Source organism: Amblyraja radiata, chromosome 21, assembly GCF_010909765.2.
Source record: "Amblyraja radiata isolate CabotCenter1 chromosome 21, sAmbRad1.1.pri, whole genome shotgun sequence".
In the NCBI taxonomy this organism is placed as follows: Eukaryota; Metazoa; Chordata; class Chondrichthyes; order Rajiformes; family Rajidae; genus Amblyraja; species Amblyraja radiata.
The window spans coordinates 33,988,502-34,011,965 of NC_045976.1; the positions used below are offsets into that span (position 1 = coordinate 33,988,502).

Sequence of the window (23,464 nt, forward strand, 5' to 3'; positions counted from 1 at the left end):
ACGTCACGCATTCCTTCTCTCCAGAGATGCTGCCTGTCCCGCTGAGTTACTCCAGCTTTTTGTGTCTATCTTCGGTGTAAACCAGCATCTGCAGTTCCTTCTTACACAAGGTTCTTGCACAGATGGAGCAGGGAGATGGTCAATGGCATAAATGGTCAGTTGGCTTTTTTTAGTTGGTGTGATCCTTCAAATACCTACAAAGGGTTTCTGCGTGCACCTGATGCACAGCCTCGAGGTTCTCAAAATCATCTCAAATGCTCCTCCACTCCGCAACAGTCACAGGCCAGAGGTTCAGTGGTTGCCGCTTTGGATCATTGAAAACACGACAGAGAAGCAGACCATTTGCCCTACCATGTTGTGCTGGTTGAAAAAGTGCTAACCAAACTAATCGCATATTCCAGCATTTGCTCCAGTGTCTGCAGGTTATGGTTCTTCAAATACATATTCAACAACTATTTTAAATGTGACAAGGGCTGTTTGTAGTGGCCATTTGGTTGTTTTGCGTGTCATTAATGATGGCAGACAGCCCGTTATATTGTGGGTGGGATTTATGGCGTATTTTTGGGCGTATTTGGAGCTATGTATCTTGCGCAGAAGCTTAGTTTTTAGTTTAGTTTGGAACCAGCATGGAGAAGGTTTACCCTTCGACCATGCGAAGTGTAACAGAGACACAAAGAGGTTTCTAATGTCTACAGCGATAAGCTGGAGTTCGATGAAGATTATAGTAAGGATGTTTTGTATATAGTAAGGAAGTAAGTATAGTTTGGATGTACCTTATTGTTTTCATCAAAAATAAAGAATTTATTCATCAAAAGACTGTGTTTTTGAAGACTTATCTGTGAAGAAGCTCTGCAGGTCTCTGACGGTGAGCTTGCACGCGTACGAAGACATTCACCTTAACCATGCTGTCCATTTAGCGGCTAGAGGGAGTAATCTCTTGAACGATATAAAAATCTGCAGCTACAGCTATCTCTACCACTCTATCAAAGATTCATCCTCATTTCCCCTCTAATTATTTTACTAATCACTTTAATGATCGCCCCTGGTTTTTGGACCAGATAAAATCGGCAAATTTCGTACAGTTAAAGGATTCAGATCTTGAATTCACCTTAAACTGCCCGACTTTTATAAACATCTATCAGGACTTCTCTGAGCTTCAAACGCTCCAGAGAAAGCAATCCAAGTTTATCCAACCTTTCCTTATAGCTAATGCAGGCAGCATCCTCCTCTGCAGCCTCTCCAAAGCCTACACATTCTTCCTGTAACAGAACAACCAGAACAGCACACAATATTCCAAATACAGCCTAAACAAATGTTTCTAAAGCTACAACATGACTTCAATGCCCCTACCAATGAAAATAAGCATACTTTACACCACCTTTATCTCTCTATCTAAAGGTATGGACTTGGAACCTAAAATCCACCTGTACATCAATGCTGTTAAGGGTCCTGCCATTGACAATATAAAGGTCCACCACCAATTTTCCAGCAACTGGTGGAAAATCTTTAATCCAAAGAAAATTACAAGTGAATACATGAAATCCCCCCGCTGGAAGTGCCCCCGAAAATATGGAGCCTAGGTCGGGTGATGCGGCCAATCTCAACCAATCTGGCTGGTGTGGTAAATGAGATAATACAGATAATGCCTGTCCCACTTAGGAAACCTGAACGGAAACCTCTGGAGACTTTGCGCCCCACCCAAGGTTTCCGTGCGGTTCCCGGAGGTTTTTGTCAGTCTCTCTACCTGCTTCCACTACCTGCAACCTCCGAGAACCGCACGGAAACCTTGGGTGGGGCGCAAAGTCTCCAGAGGTTTCCGTTCAGGTTTCCTAAGTGGGACAGGGGCATAAAAGGCTCTGGAACCAAGGTGCCAGAAAATCGGCGGTGGGCCTGTACTTTCCCCTTCCAAATCTGACATTTCTCCACCCATGTCTGTAACTGATCTATATCCTGCTGCAGATGTGACACAAATGCTGGAGTAACTCAGCGGGTGAGGCAGCATCTCATGCGAGAAGGAATGTGCAATGTTTCAGGTCGAGACCTTTCTTCAGACTGATGTCAGGGAAGCGGGCGGGACAAAGATAGAACGTAGGCGGAGACTGTCTCCCACTGAACAAGCAGTCACCGAGTACATTTCTCTTTCGCCAATAAACAACCCCAGGAGTGCAATACCCCAGGCCCCACACCAACAGCAATGCAGATTCAAATTGGTAAACTCCTTATCCTGCTGTATTATCCTTCTTCATAAACTGATGATATTCAGAAAAGAAAAATACCTCCAACATCCTTGAGTAATGACAAATTTCAACTAAATCAGAAGGACATTTTGAATGCGCATGAAAATCAAATGAATCTTCCAAACATTTACTTCAATTCTGTGCAGTCCATAAACAAAGTCTCCCCAAGAAGACAAGTTCTCATTCTTCATGCATAGTGTAAAAGAGCTATTACTTTACAAAGTGCCATCTTAGATTGATTTGGAAATTTATTAGGGCAAGGAAGGATAAAAATCGGTTGAGCAAGGTGGATACACATCAACACTGGGCTTGCAACACATTTGCAAAGTAATTTGTAATGAGCAAAATTGCAGATGTACTTATACATTAGATCTCAGCAACTTTTGCCCACTTTTCTAGAAGGAGATCCTCTTATAATGAAATACAACCCAGTCACACTTCAGCACTTCACCCTCATCCACAATATCATTGATCTTCCATGTACCTCACAGTCATTCCCAATCTCCTTCATCTACTAGGGATATGGGGGGGGGGGGGGGGGGGCGGGGATCAATAGTCAATTTACATTCTTTATTTATTTAAAGAAATGAGAACTGACACATTTGACGACTATTAAATGTTTTCTGTGCACTTAAAGGGTGAGCTGAAACTTAAGCAATCCAACCAAATTGAAAATGAGAATGAAATATATTTTTTAAAACATATTTCAAAGTAAAACATTGACTGGAATGTTGACATTGCACCTTCATAAAAACACAGTACAGTTTTCTACCCACTCCTCCAAAAATGACAGTTCTGGAGTAACTCAGCAGGTTAGGCAGCAACTCTAAAGGACATGGATACGTGATGTTTCGGGTTGAGATGCTTCTTCAGACTGATTGTAGTCGTCTACAACCACTACAATCAATCTGAAGAAGGGCCCTGATCCACCTATCCTCACTTTCCCGAGATGCTGCCTGACCGGTTGAGTTACTCCAGCACTTTGGCTTTTTTTGCAAACCAGCTTCTGCAGTTCCTTGAGTTCTAACTGAGTAACGTAGGAATAAACACAGACAAATCTAAAAAGTAGAATATTTTCCCAAATCTAACAAAAGGTCATTGATCCAAATTTTTAATTCTGCTATCTCTCTCTGCTGATGTTGCCTGGCCTGCTGAGCACTTTTTGCTCTTTCTGGCCTTATTTCATGCAAATCTCCTTTGTGAACACTAATGAAAATGTGTCCAATTAAAATTTAGTTGTTGATAGGTTGCTTGGTGAGGGATTCTGATCAATATTATTGCCTCCCATACCTGCAACGAAGGATAGATTTTATTTAATTTCAGATGAAAAGAGTGGGCAATTTTGTAACAGGATAATTCTGTCACTGCAAAAACAGGCCAGAGACCACGTCACAAGAACAAACTGCTTCTCAAGTGGCAATGGCAAATGGTGCAAGTTAAATTTGGTTCTAAATACTTTTTTCCCTCATCTCAAACAGGGGAATAATGAGAAATGGACTCTTATTTTAATCTCACCAAATAAATCCACTTCAGAACTCTGATGCCTTTTCAATTCGGTTAGGTTAAACCAATTGCTCTGATTTATTACTCTGTTATAGTAATTGCTCTGATTTTAGTGACAGCTATCATTTTAGTCATGCTTGATCAATTAAGGTAGCAATGACAAAAGGTGACAATTGCACAGCCATTCCTTGCTTCAAAATTTCTCCAGCAACCCCCCTGACATTACACTTTCTCAGTTTTCATATCCCTCAGGTTTCCTTAATTTCTCTGATTAGTTCGCTGCCTAAACAATGGTGTTGTTTCAAAAAATCTCTTTCACACTGCACAACCAATTATATGTCGCTTATATACACTTCTCCATGGATTGTCACCTTGTCGTGGTGGAGAAGCTTGTGTGGTCCTGAGATCCTGAAAACCATGCCGTCTGGAGCTATGCTCCTGGTAGGGCCACCCATGGCGGTAAGGTCGTGGGGGAGGTCCCTGTCAAAGAGCAATCCAATCAAAACCTCAACAGTGGAACAGGTGTTGGATGATGGCTGACTTTAGTGTAGCGTCACAACGGCTGGGAAGGCGGATGAAGGCTGCAGCAGATAAGGGTCCCCGGTTGTCTCGGACTCCATGCCACTGGATCCTGACCCAGATCTGTCAAGGACCGTGTGGTGGCTGTCTGTGCACCAGTCTCTCCACATTAACAGTCACACACAGGCGTCCTCCCATAAGGGCAGGCAAACTGGTTTTGAGTGACCGCCGATGATGATATATGGACAGGTCAAAGCTGCTGGCTGAATTATTGTTTTGTAGGCTGATGCTGATACACATCCCCCCCCCCCCCCCCCCAATTGTCTGATTACATAAAACCACAACTATTGAATCATTCTTGAGGTACATTAGATCAAAGTGAGCCTGAAAAAAAATAGCTAGAGGCCAGAAATTGAAATTAATGAAAGCAGATTTAAAACCAGTGCGATTTTTTCCCTAAATCCAAGGATTGATGACCATAATCTGCCTGCTAGGTAAAAAGTAACAAACACTGAAGTCATTCAAAATGCAGTTGAATAAATTGGGGAAAGACAAGCGTCTTATCCTTTGCTTGCTCGTGATATTTATATTAAATAAGGAACTTTTTAAAAAAAATAAGTGAAGAGCTATTACATTAGCTTGAATTCATATAGAATTTCGCCAAAGATATTTCAAGGGAAAATTAGACACAGTTATTGACAGCTGACTAAAAATATGGCCAAGAGAAAGCCTATAAAAGCAGTGAGTAAAAATGTAGAAGGAATAACTGCAGGCAATGTACTGACTCATTTACACTTCAATGTGAGCAAGGCAATATAATTAATAACAATGAGGATAATTATCCAAAGGAACAATTTATTGTTATGACTTATATATAGCACAAGAAAGTCTGACTTGAAAGTTATGGTTTCAATTGTAAAATCAACCACAAAAGGAACCAGAATTCAGCCTCATCTTGTTTTTATCCAGGGCACTTAAAAATTAGTTTTACTGATTTCCAATCATGAGCGGAACAACTAGCAATTTCTATCTCCTGCTCTTGAACTGATTAGACCTTAAATCCACTTCAATGGAGTGGCGATCGGTGAGGTAACATTTGCCCCACTTGTATTTGCCATGATTTGTCCCCTACAAGATGAACACAATCACACAAAACCACCACAAAAGCAAACAATAGTCAACATCTGTGTGATAGTCACAAACCTACAGATCTGTTGTAAGGAACCATGAGACAGAACCAATGCAGGGAATCTACTTGCCTCAATCTACTCCAAAGATGGTGAACACCAGAACAAACACATGCTACGGTAATGATTGATAACCCAAGAAAATTTGTAGTACAAGTTCTAAACCATGGAACAAATCACATCATCATGCCCTCTAAGACATGTTGTAGGAGGTACCACTGGCATCTCATGGTTGACAAATTGGATATCTAGTTTGAGGATTTTCATGTCATACAATGGAACACATACCTTTTAAGTGCCTAGTCTAATCAATGAGGAAATTGATGCCTCTAGGGGCGCTGCACTGGCAGCAGCCTCTACCTACAGCCTGTCTGTTATTTCTATCTTTTTTACTATTTTTAGGTAGTCTAAAGTCTTGTGTTGGGGGAAACTTTAACTTTTCTATGTGGGGGAGGGGGGCAGGGTAAGGGGGAAACCGTCTCCTAGTCTCTTCCTGACGGGGACGCAACTATTTCTCCGAGTCGCGTCCTCGCCCCCCACCTCGCGGCCTACCAGCTGGATCGAGCGGCCTTTCCTGCCGGGGACCGGGAACCGGACCAGGGCTGCTACAGCGGCGGCGCAGTGCTGGATTCACCACGGAGCGGGCAATGCCTACCTGGGTCGCCATTTGGAGCTCCGGAGCGTTGGGCCGCTGCTCCAACATCGTGGAGCTCTGGTTTGGAAGAGCTTCCAACGCGGGCGGCGCTGATCGCCAACACGGAGTCCTGGGGCAGCAGTCTCCACCCGGCGCGGCCTGCGGACTTTGGAAGCCGCCGACTCCGGTAGGAGGGGGCCGACTCTGGTGTCCACGCCGCTGAGGACGTCCCACAGCCCCGACGTCGGACTTACAACACCCCGGCGAGCGGTCCTGAACATCGGGCCGCCCGTAGCGGCAACTACGGAGGGCACAGGGAGGCCCTGACCACGGGGAAAATGGAGGAAGAGACTGACTTTGGTGCCTTCCCACACAGTGGGAAACTCTGATTCTGCTGTGTGGAGATGTTTTATGTCAAACCCTATAGTGTGTTGTGTCCCTTATTTTTATTGTATGGCTGTATGGGAATTTCATTTCACTGTGCCATCTGGCACATGTGATGAATAAATGTATCTTGTATCTTGTATCTCTTGCCTGATAATATCGCAGTCTTGGATTAGAATTCTTGTTGAAAAGCTTCAGCAAACAGAACACGCAATGAGAGGGCAAAATATAGCAAACATTTGCAAATGCTGGGAACATTCTTTGGTCTATCAAAGTCTTACACACAGGTCTGCTGCTTAACAAACTGCACCCACACAGTTGGCCGGTGCTAATTGCATTCTTACATTCCATTTTTATGCAATAGTTCTGTTGAAAATCAGTTTTGTTTTTTTATCTAATTTAACATTTCCAAGCTTGTAGTAGCCGTGATCTCATTACTGAGACCCATTGTAAGCTAACATTTAACAACTAAATGGACTAATTAGGATATATTTGTATCCATTTATTAACACAGTGAGTGTTAGTTTGGTATAATTCACTGAATTCCAATCTGTGGCAGAATTACTCAATGGCACAGCATATATTACAGCGTGCAACCATGCACTGCTGAGAACTCCATTGAGATCAGCTGTGCTGCGTATCTGGTTATGCAGTTTTTTCACTCCTCATTTGTTACCAACACCTCCCCCCAAAAATAAATTCATTGCCAAAAGCCCTGTGAAACCGGGCAAATTAATCATTTCAAGCACAACAAACATCAACAGAACTGTAGATCTGAAATAAATCTCACGTCTCGCTCATTCTCTCTACTCCACGGACCCATCGGGCAAAAGATGCAACGGTTTGAAAGCACATACCACCAGATTTAAGGGCAGCTTCTTCCTCACTGTTATCAAACTTTTGAACGGACCTATTAAAGCTAAGGACATATTCTTCATCCCACAATCTATCTGCTTATGGTCCTTGCACTCTGTTTCTTGTCTGCACTTACACTGTAGCTGTAACAATATTCTGTCTGATTTAATTGTAATCATGTATGGATAATTTACCTAAATAGCACACAAAACAAAAGTCTTTCACTAACAATAATAAACCAAAATAAATCTGTTTTCAGAAAAAGATAAGGAAACTAATTTGGATTTTGGCACATAACACTGTGCTTTCAGTGCTTAAAACAAAATAAAGCAACCTCCCATTCATACAGCTAATATTATATCTCTAAATTATGCTTCCTAAATAATGTCAACTCAAAATTCATCAATGATCATTAAAGACAGCTGCCAGGATGTGAGAGGGGAAATTCAACTTCACTGAATAGAAACATGAATTTAAAACAAATCTACTTTATGATAGACTTTCTCCTCAAATATCCTTAGCTGACATCCAATGAGGATTTTAGATTTCAAATATCTATGGTATTATGCTTTTGTTTCAGGTGTTTAATTCAACACCACTTTGAAGAACTGTCAGAAATAAGTTTCGCATTTCAACTTTTTTTCCCCGATAAAAAGCACCACTCGCTGAAGGCTTTCTGCTCTAATCAAATTTACTGACTGTTTTTCTCTCCACAAAAGTTACCAAACCTGCTGTCCACTTTCCAGAAAATGTTGGTTTTAATTGAGGATTTAACTTTATTTTGCATATCAACTAAAGCCTTAGTAAAATAATTTAAATAGCCTGAAATGGCAGTGATGCCAAGTAAAAACATGAACGAAAATGAAAATAATAGCATAATTATCACTAAAAACTGCATTTAAACTACATAAATGTTTGCCATTATTGTAGCTTCTTCTTCCAGCACCAAGGGGATTCTGTCATCGTTTCCTCTCTTTGATATGACATTTAAACAGTCTATTAATAAAACAGTCGCATTAACGAAGTAGGCTAAAATGGCAGATCAATAATTTAACAAAATATAATCCTACAACAGTTTGTTTTGTCAGGCACATATCACAAGATTCCCCAAAGTCATTATCTAAATGTGAACAAGATTGGTTTACACTCCTGAGATTCCATTTATCAAAAACAGCCAGTACTGCAAGATCGAGGAGCCTGGGACCTCTACCCTGCCATCATCCATATGAAAGGTTGGATACAACAGATCTGACAATTAAATATATTGCGGTTTTGCCTCCGCCTTGCCATTTTTCTTGATGTCACTTTGATCAATAGAGAGAAAGGCAAGAAAGTCTTAATTCAACAGCAAGCATCAGGAACAAAATGCTAAGCAAAATTACAAGCCGTCACACAATGTTCTTATTTCCCGCACATACAGAACTTAAAAGTAACATTGTGACATTGATGCCACAAGACCTTTGGAGGGCGAAAAGTCTGCTTGAAGCATTCAACAAGTATTGCACCAAGAAGCCACTCAGTTGGACTAAATGGGGATAAAGGGGTGGTGTGAATTGCATGTACACAACTTCAGGTGGTGCAGGCAAGAACATCGATGTCAGGAAATGGTCCTGGTTTTGTTGTGTTCAGCTGCTTCATTAATGGCTGTCCTTGTAATTGGCCACAAGTCAGTTGAACAGCGAATAAATCCACAGAATTCAAAACCTACAAGCAACATTCACACGTCCCTGTGATAATGGAAATCTTGGAGGCAAAAGTGTAGGTTTTCCTTGTCCCCAAAGGTATAATCACCAGAAAGTCCTATCCAGATAACCAGAAGTTTAATTGGACCAGCAAAGCCAAAAAGCAAAAATATCATCAGATGCCAGATATCTGAAATAAAAACAATGCTGAGTTTATTCAATAGTTCGGACAACAATTATGGCGAGAAAAATCAGGAATGTTTCAGATTGGCAATCTTTCTTCAGAAATGGCCAGTTCTGATATAAATTGTAAAGACTGATTATTAGAAATTGTTGTATTGAATCTGAAGTCTTAAGGCTTAAGGCTTTAATGTGCCAAGTTAAATTGGCAAACTTAGATGAGCCTAACTGGCTCTACCATGCAACAAGATCGTGGGTGATGTTCTATCTCAAATACAATTTTCCTTGATGTCTTTAATATTCAGAACTCCATCAATTTTGTATACCTCAACTCTTTGGGTTACTGGGTTCTAAAGAATCATCACGCAAGCAAAAATGCTTCTCCTCATTCCTGTCAAATACATCCTTCCCCTTATTTCAAGACTGTAACCACAAGTTCTATATTTCTCAGATAGAGGAAATGCCTTCCTCACATTTACCGTGTAAAGCCCTCAGAGGTTTGTACATTTTTCCTCAAAGAAGTTTATACATTTTTGATAAGGTCGCCTCTCATTTCTTCTAATCTCCAGAAAAAAGCGGCAAAACCTACTGGCTTTCAAAGTCACACAGCATGGGAACATGCGGCCATCCACGTCCATGCAAACTAGTGGACACCCATCCATATCAATTCCTGGTAATTCAAATGCTTTCTCCCTCACGTGACACAGCCGTCAGGAATGAGTCTATTGACTGTGAGTGGTAGCTCTCAATGATTACGGGCAAAGACAATTCAGGTCCTGTAAATAGATAAATAAATAGGTATATCTATCTTCTATCTACATATCTATATCATCATATACTTATTAAAACTCTGATCTTGTTAGTGTGTATATGTGGTTGCCTTTACATCTTCGCAAAAACACTACGTTGTAACGATTATATTTTTACATATTCCGGTTGACATTTTTCCCGTCGAGGCTGGGTAATTGGGGGCTATGGCTGAGTGGTGGAATATTGCGTTGGGGGAACGGGTTGCGCTGGGGGAACGGGTGAGTGGTGGAATATAGCGTTGGGGAACGGGTTGTGTTGGGGGACTAGGCCTTCCATGGGGGCTATAGGTGAGTGGTGGGATATTGCGTTGGGGGAACAGGTTGCGTTGGGGGACCAGGCCTGCCGTGTGACAGGGGCCCAATGGGTCCCACTTGGTCTAATTTTTTTTTTAATGTATCAGTATTACCGGTTTTTTTTCCAGCTCACATTTCTCTATCTTCGATGTTAGTCTGTATCTCTCTCTCTCACATAGTTCATCTATTTAAAGCATCCTCGCCGGTACACAAATTCTCACGTAGAAAATGTGGGATGATTTAATCTTACTTTTAGTTTAGTTTAGTTTAGAGATACAGCGCAGAAACAGGCCCTTCAAGTTCATATCGACCAGCGATTCCCAATCAGTAATACAAGCCTAGGGACAATATATACTTATACCAAGTAGACAAACTCAAGCCAATTAACCTACAATCCTGTACGTCTTTGGAGTGTGGGAGGAAACCGAAGATCTCGGAGAAAACCTACATGGTCACGGGGAGAACGTACAAACAGTGGCCGTATTCGGGATCGAAGCCGGATCTCCGGCGTTGCAAGAGCTGTAAGGCAGCAACTCTACCGCTGCGCCACCGTGCCGCATTAATTTAGGTTTTACTGGAACAGTCCGAGAGGCCAATGATAGAGGTCAGAATGGGAGTGGATGGAGAGCTTTCAGTTGCCTGTCACCTTAATTCACAAGTAAATCTCTTTTATACCTTCTCAAAGGCCTCCCACATCTTTAAAGTGTGAGGGCCAGATTTGGACTCAATATTTCAGTAATCATATTTTCCTTGCGCTTTATGCCTCTGTATGTAAAGCACAAACACTTGTAGATTCTGTTACAGAAACAAATCACTTACATAATCTGCCCTGCCATTTTGAATGAATTATGCACGCAATCTAAATCACTGATTCTGAATCCCTTTTAAAATCGTGTCTCTGGTTTCATTGCCATCTCTTGTTCATCCTACTGAAATATAACACGTTAACATTTTGCTGCATCAAATTTAATTTGTACCAACAACGCAACATTTGAAACAGTAGAATTGAGAGCATGGTGGAAGCTCGTTACCCACAAAAGGAGAGTGAATAATTACACGGAAAGGAAGGGGAAAAGGACAATATGCAAACAAAGCATATCTTGCAAATTAGTAACTCTTTGAAAGAGCCAGGTTAGACACAAGATAATTTTTTTAAGTACAGCTTTAGAGCAGAGACAACAAGCCGTGGGCTTATATCAAAAGAGTGGCACATAAGCCAATAATGCCAAATTTATTCATGCAACGGAATACAATATAGTACACATCATTTTATAAAGTTTTCAGATTTGCTCATGAAGTGTCCTCTAGCTATAAATAGTTATTATGTTTGGGGTGAGATCCTGCAGAATTTTTCGATTGAGATGCAATTTATTTAAATGTGAACTGTAACCTCCAACCCAACGTCCTGAACATGAGTCGTGAATCTGTGCAATTCATTGCCGCAGATGGCTGTGGAGGCCAAGTCAATCAATATTTTTAAGGCGGAGATAGATAGACTCTTGATTAGTACAGGTGTAAGTGGTTATGGGGAGAAGGCAGGAGAATGGGGTTAGAAGGGAGAGACAGATCACCCATGATTGAAAGGTGGAGTAGACTTGATGGGCCAAATGGCCTAATTCTGCTCCTATCACATGACCTTCTGACACTATAAACATAAAAGCATTAAATGATTGATTTGTCAGATCAACCGCTAAATCTCAGAATGTACATTCTGAATGTGTTTCTGGTTACCCAATTGATCAATTGAACAATGGTTTATTCTATACTAGATAAAGACAAAAAAGACAAAAACATTTATCGGAACTCTGTTAAATTTCACTAAGCACTTATTATTTTTTTATGTTTCTGTTACTGAAGTCCAATTGGATGTGGGCCTGATCTGTAATCACACTTCGGACTGAAAAATGATAAAACCAACTTGATTTGGTTGCAAACCCATGCAAAATAAAATGATCTCCCTTCTGAATTACTGCCGTATGTATGAAATACACCCCAAGACCTTTTTTTAAATTTCTTTGCTCTTTTTCCCTTACGATGCATCCCTCCATGATGCATTTTTCTTTTTCTCTATGCTATTGGAGAGGGTACGTGAAAAGGTAAGATTAATGATGTTTCGTTTTACTTATACAACCTGACATACATCTTCTGAGCAGCTTAACTACGATCGAACATTATAACATTTTCCTCAATTCAAACCAAACTTATTTGCCTGCATGAGTTATAGAGTGCTCCGAGTACTGAGTTTATGAAATGCTCCCTGGGAATGAAAGTTGCTTCTTGGTCCCTCATGTCATTACTTTTAGATACCTGTAATAATCTGACAATCTCAACCTGTGTTACATGGCCATTTAACATTTTTGTGAAGACATTTTATAATGTTGGTGACAATCTCCATGTCATTAATGGATGAAAGGCGGTAAAATCTCTCATCGTGAGAATGTTCTTTATTCAATATTAACAAGATAATCTGTTCTAGATATCTGTGAGGCACAGAGGTTGAGTTGCTACCTAACAACGCCAGAGACCCAGGTTTGATCCTGACTATGGGTTTTGTCTTTATGGAGTTTGTATGTTTTCCCTGTAACTGCTAGGTTTTCTGCGGATGCTCTTCCCACATTTTCTCCCACATTCCAAAGACTTGCAGGTTACTTCCATAAACCGTCCCTAGTGTGTACGATAGAACTAGTGTGTGCAAGTGATTGCTGGTCGACGATCATATACTGCACATCGTGAACAGCCCCATCCCAGTCAGTCTTGACCCACTGAAATTAACCTACCACCACAACAGATCCACCCCAAATGCCATCCCACTAGCCCTACGCACATCCCTGCAATATCTGGATAACAAGCACATCTACTCCAGACTCCTATTTATTGACAATAGATCTACCTTCAACAACATTATTCCAACTTAAGTCAATTCAAAACTCCTGGACCAAGTACTCCAGCACCCACCCCTTTGCAATTGAATTCTTCACTTCCTGACCCATAGACTGATAATAAGCAAGTAGAGGCGACAAAGTATTCTCCAAAATATTCTTAACACTGGTGTCCCACAATGCCATGCCCTCAGTCCCTGGTCTAGTTGAGTTTCCTCCCAACTACTACCTCCACAATGTTAATGCTGATGCCACTGAACGCAAAGAGGAGTTGGTTAGGCTCTTTTTTGTACAATACGTCATAGCCTTGCAATTTTGCTACTTGAATATTCCTTGCAGGATACAAGCCTGTGGCTGAATGTCAATTAGCTCTTGCTGAATAAAGTCAAGGGATGCTATATTTGCTGAGGAATTGCAAAATGAATTGAACATGTGTCCTCATCAGCAAAACATCCCCACTTCTGACCTTATGATGGAAAGATGTGCATTGGTGATGAGCCAAAGATAATTAGGTCCCTAAGAATCCCTAAGAAAATCAAACATATCATGGCATTCAGAGCTAATATTGCACAGAGCAAAATATTTAAGCAATGCTGAATGTTAATATCCCATTCATTCATCCCTCTCATCCTCACATCACCCCCCCTCCCCACCCCTTCTTCTCTGTCCTTTCCCTATTGTGGAGGTAACTGTGAGAGGGACATGGAAGAATTATCTCGATTGTCTAACATTACTTTCAAATCTAAAAATAATTCTGCGGAAAGGAGGAAAAAAACAGACTTATTGAGAATCTCTTGATGCAATTGCAGGGAAAGGACTTTACTTTCCGTAGGATCAACGGATCAAAATGGAGCAGTCAGTGTCGAGTTAATTAACAACATGCACTACCCTAAAATGGTGATTGGGGCTTTTTGAGTTGCACAAAGGAATCATTTTATGTGAGAACAACTGAAATAAATCTTTGAGCCTTCACACATAGGGGAAGTAAATGTATCCAAGTTGAACTTAACTGAACTTAAACATATACTGCAGAGCTGCCAACTTTTGTCAGAGCATTTCAGTATTCTAGTACCTAAAAACCAGTATTTTGCTGAGGAATTCAGTGTTTTTACATGGAGCCATTTTGCTGAAAAAAGTGTTCTTTTTTATGTGCGGTCATACCCATGTAAGAGTATAAGAATGCATAACTTCGCTACCAATTGACATGTCTTCTACGCACCTATGCATTCATTACCATCTCTTTGTATACTACTGTTTGAACGGCTGCTTCCTCCTTTTGGCACCAGATGATGATGTAGAAGCCATTTTGGAAGCCTCCCTTTCCCTCCCTCACTCTCTCTCCCTTCCTCCCTCTCATTCTCCCCTTTTCCCTCCCCCTCTCTCTTTTCCTCCCGCCCTCCCTCTCTTTTCCTTTTTTTCTCCTTCCCTTTCTTATTCCCTCCCTCCCTCCCACTCCCTCCTCTAACAGTCTGTGACCCATAGCGCTGTGGCCATAGCACTATGTGTAAAGGCAATAGCGCTTCGGCTGGGAGCTCTATTTTTAGAACCCCTAGTGTTTAAAATTCCCATGTTAAACTGACAGCGCTGTTTAAACGTGGAGCGGGACAGGCAGATCAAAGCTTACAAAAATAATTATCCAGATCTTGAAATTTAAAATACTAATTGATTTAATCTGCTATCATTTTTAAAGTTACTGTATGACTTTTTATATCCATGCATTTTTTAAGCAGCAAGATGAATCAGGAAGTCGGGCTTATTTTTAAAAAATCCGTATTTTACAAAGCAAATCCGTACATCCGTATTCTGATAGCTTTCCGTACAAAATACGGAAAATCCGTACTACTTGGCAGCTCTGATACTGGCATAGCAATAACTACTGATAATTCAGCTTCCCCATCAACTACTATCCATTGGTGACATATGTTTTAATTTTCTTTACCCTCACCGAAGATTAATTTTGTTATGTCCAGGGTAATACAACAGGCTTCTATCGATGTGATTGACAATAAGCCAGTTCGGTATTCCGAAAAACATAAGAAATTATGGGATTTGTCGAGGGTCATTCGAGAATATAAAAAGCGAACGGGGTGCCTGGCAGCGGGGGAAAGTGGGGAGTAACAGCGAGAGAGAGGGGGCAGATGCGAGTGGGAGACAGGGAGAGACAGTGAGAGGTGGGGGAAGAGAGGTTTCAGTTAGACGGACAACCACTGGTAAAGCCATGGCTCGTTGCTTCTAGGACAGTCGAGAAAATGTCCTCAATCGAGAGAATGCAACTTCAGAACCCCCTCGAATCGACCGCGTTGCAGATTTCCACGGGCGCAAGGAACAAATGAGCTAAAGTTTGCGTTGAGTGAACAGAGTGTTCTTTCCGCCCTCGTCGTTTTGTGAGAGTGGTTGGATCCCGGGATTGAGGAGTCAGCATACGACAGGTGAGCGGCCCGCGGTGGCTGGTGCCTCTCGGCTCGCCGCTGGAAGAACTGGCACCTCTGCTCCCCAGGTCAGGCGCTGCTTCCTTGAACCCGCTGCTCGGCGGCGGCCGACTAGGATTCCAGAGCATCGCCGATGCCTCACATCAGCTTCTGATCCCCCGCCACCTGTCCGGATAACGTGACCGACGTTGGTTGAATTGAAGCTGGGATCCAACCACTCTCACAAAACGGCGGTGTACGGCGAGTACGTTGAGAACACTCAGTTCACTCAACACAAACGTTAGGTCATTTGTTCCTTGGGCCTGTGGAAATCCATGCTCCCATCCATCCCAAACACAGCGCAAAAGTCTCATGCATGTGAAGTCTGAATGAGGCTCATCTATCCAGAGGTCCGCGGGCGGACGTTTCGGCCCAGGCCCGCAGCCAGCGAGGAGGGGAGGCGCCGGCCCCAGCTCGACTGTGCTTGTCCCGCCGGCGGGACGGGACACTCGGGAGGGAACGGGGACGGCCCAGCGGCGGGTAGTTAGGGACGAGACGCGGGTCTGCATCCATGCAGCGGCACGGCTGCCAAAAGTGTTTATCCCGAGCGACCCATGAACTGTGCATGCGCAGTCGGAATACCGAACTGGCTTATTGTGTTATACAGCTGTTAATATAGTATAAATATTCAATTAATTACAAACGAGCTCAGAAATAGCATTGTTTTGCATGTGGACTGATCATAAAACATTATATAAAGCCACAGGTTGAAGTAAGTATTTCTGTGGTTGGGGGTGATGGGTCATCATTAAAAATGCAGTATCGATGAACTTATTTTTGTTTTATTGCAAGTATTGAATTGGAGTTTCAGTGCATTTATTATGTGTTATTGACAAGAATTTTTAAACTTGAAAACCTATGAATGATTTCAGCACATATGTCAGAGAAAGGGAAAGGGCACAGCAGAAACAAGCAGTGTGCAGGGTACAAGTAAACAGGAAGGTGAAGTGGAGAAAGGACAGATAGGATTGAAGAGTTGAATGAATGGGATATTAACAGTCTGTGCAACACTACCAAATTAAGAATTCAACCAGCATGAAATTAAACAATCAATTGGTAGATGAAATCCTTAGACATTGAATCAAAATCTAATTCCTTTAAATTCAATCTTAAAAAAACAAGGTTCAAGCTGTATGCAAAAATATCTGGTGCTCAATGAATTTGAAGTAGCCACCATGGACAATGAGTCAATTTATCAGACTGCCTTTGTCAGCAACTGAAACCACATGATGACTTCCACCTTTATTTTTAGTGCTCAGACTCTTCAGTTGCCATTGCTCAATGCTCATTGACACTTCAGAATAATTCCACCAAATACTGCAGCTACATATGTTTATTTTCTTCTTTTACCTTAAGGAGTGCAGAAAATCAATTTAAGCTTTCAAATGGTAAAAATAACTCAATATGTACAAACACTGCCTTCATTAATAACATGCACCCTTTTTGACAGCATGATTCTTATTTTTCTGTTTGTTCTGACCTGAAGTCCATGGTTTAAAATCCCTGTTGCTGCTGGTTCATAAATCAATAAGCAACAGACGATCTGTTCCAATATTTCTTTGATTCAGCTTGTGGCAAACATATCACATTATCTTTCTCTCGCTCTACCCTTTGGCTTGTTTCATCATGCAACAACTTTCCTAGAAAGAGTATTCACTGGATAAATTGTCCAGGATTGAATATTCACTCAGAAGATTGCCCAATCAGTCAACCTAAAAGCACGCATTATTAGAGAATAATTTTAAAGACAAATATGTCTTGGTCCATCTCCAGAGAGAATTTGTTTCTGCACTTCAGGCATATAACCTTCAAAAACCAAGTATTTTAGCAAGTGGGAGGAGCATGTGAGCATTCAGCAACAAAGTACAAGCGAAATAAAGACTTGAAGTTTGATTCACCTTCGGACTGTCAGAGTCAATTTTTATTGAGGGTGTGTGCATCACCTAAATACAAGTCTAACTTTTCAATCCCCCTTACCAGATGGTTCCTCACAACACCTAAAACAATCACGGTAGGGGTCAACATCACACACTTAAACTCACCGTGGATCCAAAGCTATGAGTTTACAAATCTATGCTGAGACACCAGTATAACTGTGAGAGACTCCTACACTGCTGAAGGTGCTATCTTTTGGCTGAAGCTTGTCCTCCTATATGGCATTAGTTTGAATAAACAGAAAATATCCAAGAGATCTGCTAGATAATTATGTGTCAGTCAAAATCCCCAGAAAATATTTGCTCATCATCTTATTTGATAATGTAGAAATTGATGTTGTGTTTCTTCCTTTTTTCAAAAGAAGTTACACTGCAAAGTTGTAATGAGGAGGGGTGGAAGAGGAGGAGGGGTGGAAGAGGGGCCGGGTGGGGGATGAAAGGGACAGAATGATAAAGCTGCATTAAATTGGTTTGAACGAGAGGAACCAATGGTTTCGCACTTGCAGCTCTTAAGATTTGCAAATGGCTTTGCCTTTAATGAGTGTATACAATGAACTATTAAGAGAGAATTAATTAAATCAGCACTGCAAAACCATTAGAAGCTTCCCTTAAAGTATATTTATATTATAAACCCGTTAAGGTGGCTTGAGATCCCGTGGAACTTTTATTCTAATAAATAGTGGAGTTAAATCATAATGCAGCACATTAAAGTTAGCCAATTTCTCCTCAAGGCAATGTAGAAAACTCCTTGTTGCAAGATCACGTTGAAATACAAGACTGTCAAGGATTTAATATATTCCACAATTCATTAACCTGCATACAGATTTCTCAACTCTCTATTGAGTATCATCGCCCCCTGTCTCACTTTGTAGCCACCTCCATGATTAAAAGCACAGCTGCGCAATGTTATATTGAACTTCTATCCCATGCATATCCAATTCATTTTCAACTGTTACAAATATGCTGAGCAGACACTTTGTTCAGACAGATTAGACAGGTACATCCTTTGTCAATAAGAAATTTTACTCTTAAGTATATCTCAGTGGGTTACAGGCACCAGATTCAATTATTTCCCTCTCCTGAAAATTATTTATTCACTTCCCTTCTCAAAGCATCAAGTACCTTGATAAATTAAATTATAAATAGGGAATCAATAATAAAGGCACATATGACAGCAGATGTGAGGGAACTCAGCAAATCAGACCGCATCTATGGAGGCACAGGGGAGTCGTGTTTTGGATAGAGACCCTGCATCAGGACTCCCTATAAAAAGTAATGACTATGATTTCTATGAGCCTAAATTTTGAGTTGGTGATAGGAGAGCTTGAGGCAGGAGCACCAAGGTGAAAATGGGGAGATGGTGAAGGTTGTTGAGGTGAGGCAACGGGTTGGGCTGAGGGGGAGGGATGTGGTGTGGGAGACAGAAATGCTAAATGGGAGAAAAAGTATCAAGCCCATCTCTTTCCGCAAATAATGGCTTCTCGTGCATTTCCCAGAGAGTCATGAGGGAAAGATCAGGTTGGAAAATCTTAGGTGCACATTAGATGATACACAGCTACTACATCATGACTACAGTTACCCAGGGTTGACTGTGGCCTAGTGATACAAATGAACAGCAGATACAGAAAACTAGAGGAGAAAAAATAAACTGCTGTTGGGTCGAGCAGCATCTATGGAGAAAAATTGTTGACGTTTTGGGTCGAGAGCATCACGACTGTAGTTGAACAGTGTAGCTTTTTTCAAATAAATGAAAAGATTGTTCCTGATACCTTAAATAATACTTGCACTGATGCCTGCATCTATTTTCATAAATCCCAAGCTTTAGCAGTCCCACAAATGTTCTCATTTAAACAGCATTCAAGCCAAAGTAATGAGAATATATTCAACCAATTTGGTATGTGATGTGGTTCAGTTGTTTTAGAAAGGAAATAAATGGGTTAGTCCACATTTTCATGCGTTTTTGAACCAAATCCATCCTATTCTCTTTTCAAATCAAGATAAAACAGAATTCAAGACTTGCTTCAATACCTTCAAGCCCTGCAATAAGTCTGCACCATTTTAAACATCAATGAGTAACGCTTCCAAAGGCAAGAATCACGGCCAATTATTGTGATTACCATATCAATTATTTTTTGTTCAAATTGCAAGGCCAAAATCTGCACTGATGGTTAATTGGTCAGTTTGTTAATGAATAAGGTTGTTTAAAAATATATAACACCCATACACCTGCATTTCCCAAATCTACATGAGGGCAAAATAGGTAGTTAAGATTGGAATGATAAACTTCAATTGAAATTGCAGCTCTTTTCACTGAGGTTAAGAGATCAGATATGAGGCCATAATCAAAAAGGAATTTCAACAAGTGAAATGGAAGAAAGCTCAGTGGTTTGAGAATGAGGCAGTTAAAGCAAGTTGAGAATGAGGCAGTGTAGGGGTAGAGTTGCTGCCTTTAAGCACCAGAGTTCGATCCCGACTAGGGATGATGGTTGTACGGACTTTGTACCATATCTTTCTGATCATGTGGGTTTTCTCCGGGTGCTCCGATTTCCTCACCTTCCAAAGATGTGCAGGTTTGTAGGTTAATTGGCTTCTGTAAATTGACCCTAGTGAGTAGGATAGAACTAGTGCATGGGTGATCATTGGTCAGAGAGGACTTGGTGGGCCAAATGACCCGTTTCCACGCTGTATCTCTAAACTAAAAACTCAATGGAAGGTCACCCAAAACAGTAAGGCTGGCTAGCAGAATGTCTTTTCTTTGGGTTTAGAGTTTATAAAATATATATATTTTTTTATTTTTTTTTGTCACTTAAATTCTCAATGCCAGAATGTTTTTGTTTATAAAAGATAAAACCCTAAGGTGCGCTAGTGGCCAGTATTTTTCAAATAGATCAAGATCCTTCCATAAGCAATTTCTGCAGTGAGAATAGTGGACGTTGCTGGTGGCCAATGACAATGGCACACTGTAGCAATCAAATTATGTTGGGAAGAAAAAGAAAGAAGCTGGGTTATTGTACATCCATTCAACTCAACTCCCAAAAAGATTCTAAAGAAGAAAACTTTAGATTCAAGGTTGAAAACTCCACGAGAATTCATACAATGACGCAATTGTCCAAGAATCATTTCAATCAATATCTAAAGGGACACTATCACATCATTGTAAGCAAACCCTGCATGTGAAATTGGCAGACTATCAAATGGGAACATATCACAATCAAATAAGTATCACTACCCATGGAGACTTCAGCACAACCATAAATGTCAAGCTAACGATAAGATCACAACGTGAGAAGACCACTGGCATAACACATGTGAATACGTGTGTGTTCTTTCCAAATATCCTGCAACTCTTCACAACATTTCAAAGCCCAACCGATGTAGGATACAAGTTGACTCACCGTTCTCTCACACCTCCAGTCGCCAAAAGCAGAGAATGTATTGTAACATTATTGAACGATGACCCTACAACTATGGGCAGTGCTGGTGTGCCGTTCACAAGTGCTTGATATCCCTTATAAAGCCTGCATAAAACAGTCCTGTATTTTTCACAACATTGACTGCATTTATAAAGCAAACATTGCAAATTGGAATTAGAGAGGGCATTTTAAAATGACATTTTTCAGCACAGCAGACAAAAGTAGGATCGGGGATCCCCAAGTCACATAAAATGTGTGTGCAGGGTTGATGGAGGTAGAGCTGCAAACTTTATAGGATTTTCTTGTGAATAGAGGCAGGGAAGGGGGCTATGACATTGAAATAAAAGAGCAGTTGTAATGTTCTCAAACAACATGAATCGGTTCACCACGTCCAACACCAACGCTGTGCAGCACAGGAAAACAAAGTCTCACAACTGAACGCCACCAGACACGACTGTGAAATTCAATTATCAAGCAATCAAAAACCATTTCAATACAAATCTTTTATCTCCAGTACCATTACAAGTGAGAGATTTGGAGAAAAAACCTGCAGACTTATGTAAGTCATTCACATACCTCACGCTGCAGAACCAGCTCTTTGGTGACTTGTGTAGCATCTTCACTAAATGGTTCTCCTTCCTGGATTCCTGCAGGTGTGTTCCGGGACCCACGAGGGCACTCGATACCTGAAACAATAAATAAAGAAATTGAGATTTAAAAAAAATAATTCTGCCAATGTTTGAAAATAATTATTTGTTCAACAGGTTCCGATATCATGAAGGCCAAATGACAGACCAGTGGTATTAAACAGAATGTTTCAATGCCTCAAACTGTCCCAGGCAGCAAATGCCAAAAAGTACTATTAAATAACAATATTCAGAATCAATTAGACATGAGAAGTGAGCATTGAGAATGTTCACGTAAGAAGTCTATCGGCTTGAACCAACAATACAGCATCAAATACCAAAAATCTTTACAGGGGCCAATTTCCTTTCTCCAATACATTGGGAACTAATGACTCAAAATGTATAGGATCCAATAGATCCAGCCGTGGATAACCTTCCTCACCGTTCACCAGTTTTAGTGTCATCTGCAAACATACTAACCATGCTAACAATGTTCACATTCAAATCATTCAAACAGTAGTAGATCTAGTACCGACCCCTGTAGTACACCACTTGTAACAGGCCTCCTGTCTGAAAAATAATCCTCTACCACCACTCTAACAATGTTGTCCTGGTGAGTTCCATTGTCTGTAACTCATTTTCACCTAGCCCACAGCTAACAATGGCCAGTTTCATTTATCATCGTTAATATTTTGTATAATTCATTTTTTTGTTCTGTGTTTCTCTAGATCACCATCTATAACTCTCATTTCCCTTTCCTCTCACGCTCAGTTTGAAGGGTCTCGACACGAAACATCACCTATTCCTTTTCTCCAGAGATGCTGTCTGACCCGCTGAGTTACACCAGCTCCTTCCTACACATTTCATCTACCACCACCCTCTGTTTCTCACCTCTCAGCCAATTTTGTATACAAGTTGGTAGCTCGCTCTGGTTGCCATGTGATCTAACCTCCCGGACCAGCCCACCATACGGTACCTCCTCATAAGCTTTGCAAAAGTACATGTACTGCATTACCCTCGTCAACTTCTTGGTCAACTCTTCATAAATTCAAACAAATTGGAGAGACACAATTTCCCACAAGATTTAATAAGAACCCGAGAGGTCAAATTTCCACACCGTGGGTATGTGGAACGAACTGCCAGAGGAGATAGTTGTGGCAGGTATTATAACAACATTTAAAAGGCATTTTGACAGGTTCATGGAAAGGAACGTTTTAGAGAGATATGGGCCTAACGCAGGCAGATGGGACCATTGCAGATGGGGCATCTTAGGCAAGTTGGGGGGAAGGGTATTATGACTCTGACTTTAAATCCATGATGACTATCCCATTCCAAATGAATATCAATCCTATCTCTCCGAATCCCCTGCAATAACTTGATGCAAACACTGATGCAAGTCTGGTTTTGCAGATTTTTGTCTTGCAGCCTTTCTTAATATGAGCCATATTTCAGTCTGCTGGCACCTACTGTGACCATAGTTGATGCAAGTATTTCTACTCTAGCAAATACTTGAACAGGTCTTGGGGATTTATCTTCCTTAATGCATTTTAAGACCTCCAACACCTCCTCTTCTGTCATGTGGACTCTGCAAAATATTGCTCTGACCTTCTCCAAGTTTACTAGCGCCCGTATCTTTCCCCATAGTTGACGATGTTGAGGGAGTAGTAATTTCAAAATAAGATGTCCCCCGCCAGATGAAATGTAAAACCAAGGCTCTTCCTGCCCCCTCAGATGAACATAAAACATCCTAGGGTGCTTTGCAGTCCCAATGAGTAGCCCTGAATTTCCATTTGCCTGTCACTTCAATCTTCAATCCCAATTTAGCCTCCCTGCTTTTGACTCCTATTCTGCTCCAATATA

General features: G+C 41.1%; 1 protein-coding gene across 1 annotated transcript in view; it reads right to left on the reverse strand.

Annotated features, from left to right (window-relative positions):
* Positions 1-23,464, reverse strand: part of snd1 (staphylococcal nuclease and tudor domain containing 1) — a 778,779-nt gene that overhangs the window by 420,511 nt on the left and 334,804 nt on the right. The window contains exon 16 of the mRNA XM_033040015.1: positions 21,555-21,664. Coding sequence (XP_032895906.1) covers positions 21,555-21,664 — 110 coding nt within the window. The remainder of the gene's footprint in view (positions 1-21,554; positions 21,665-23,464) is intronic.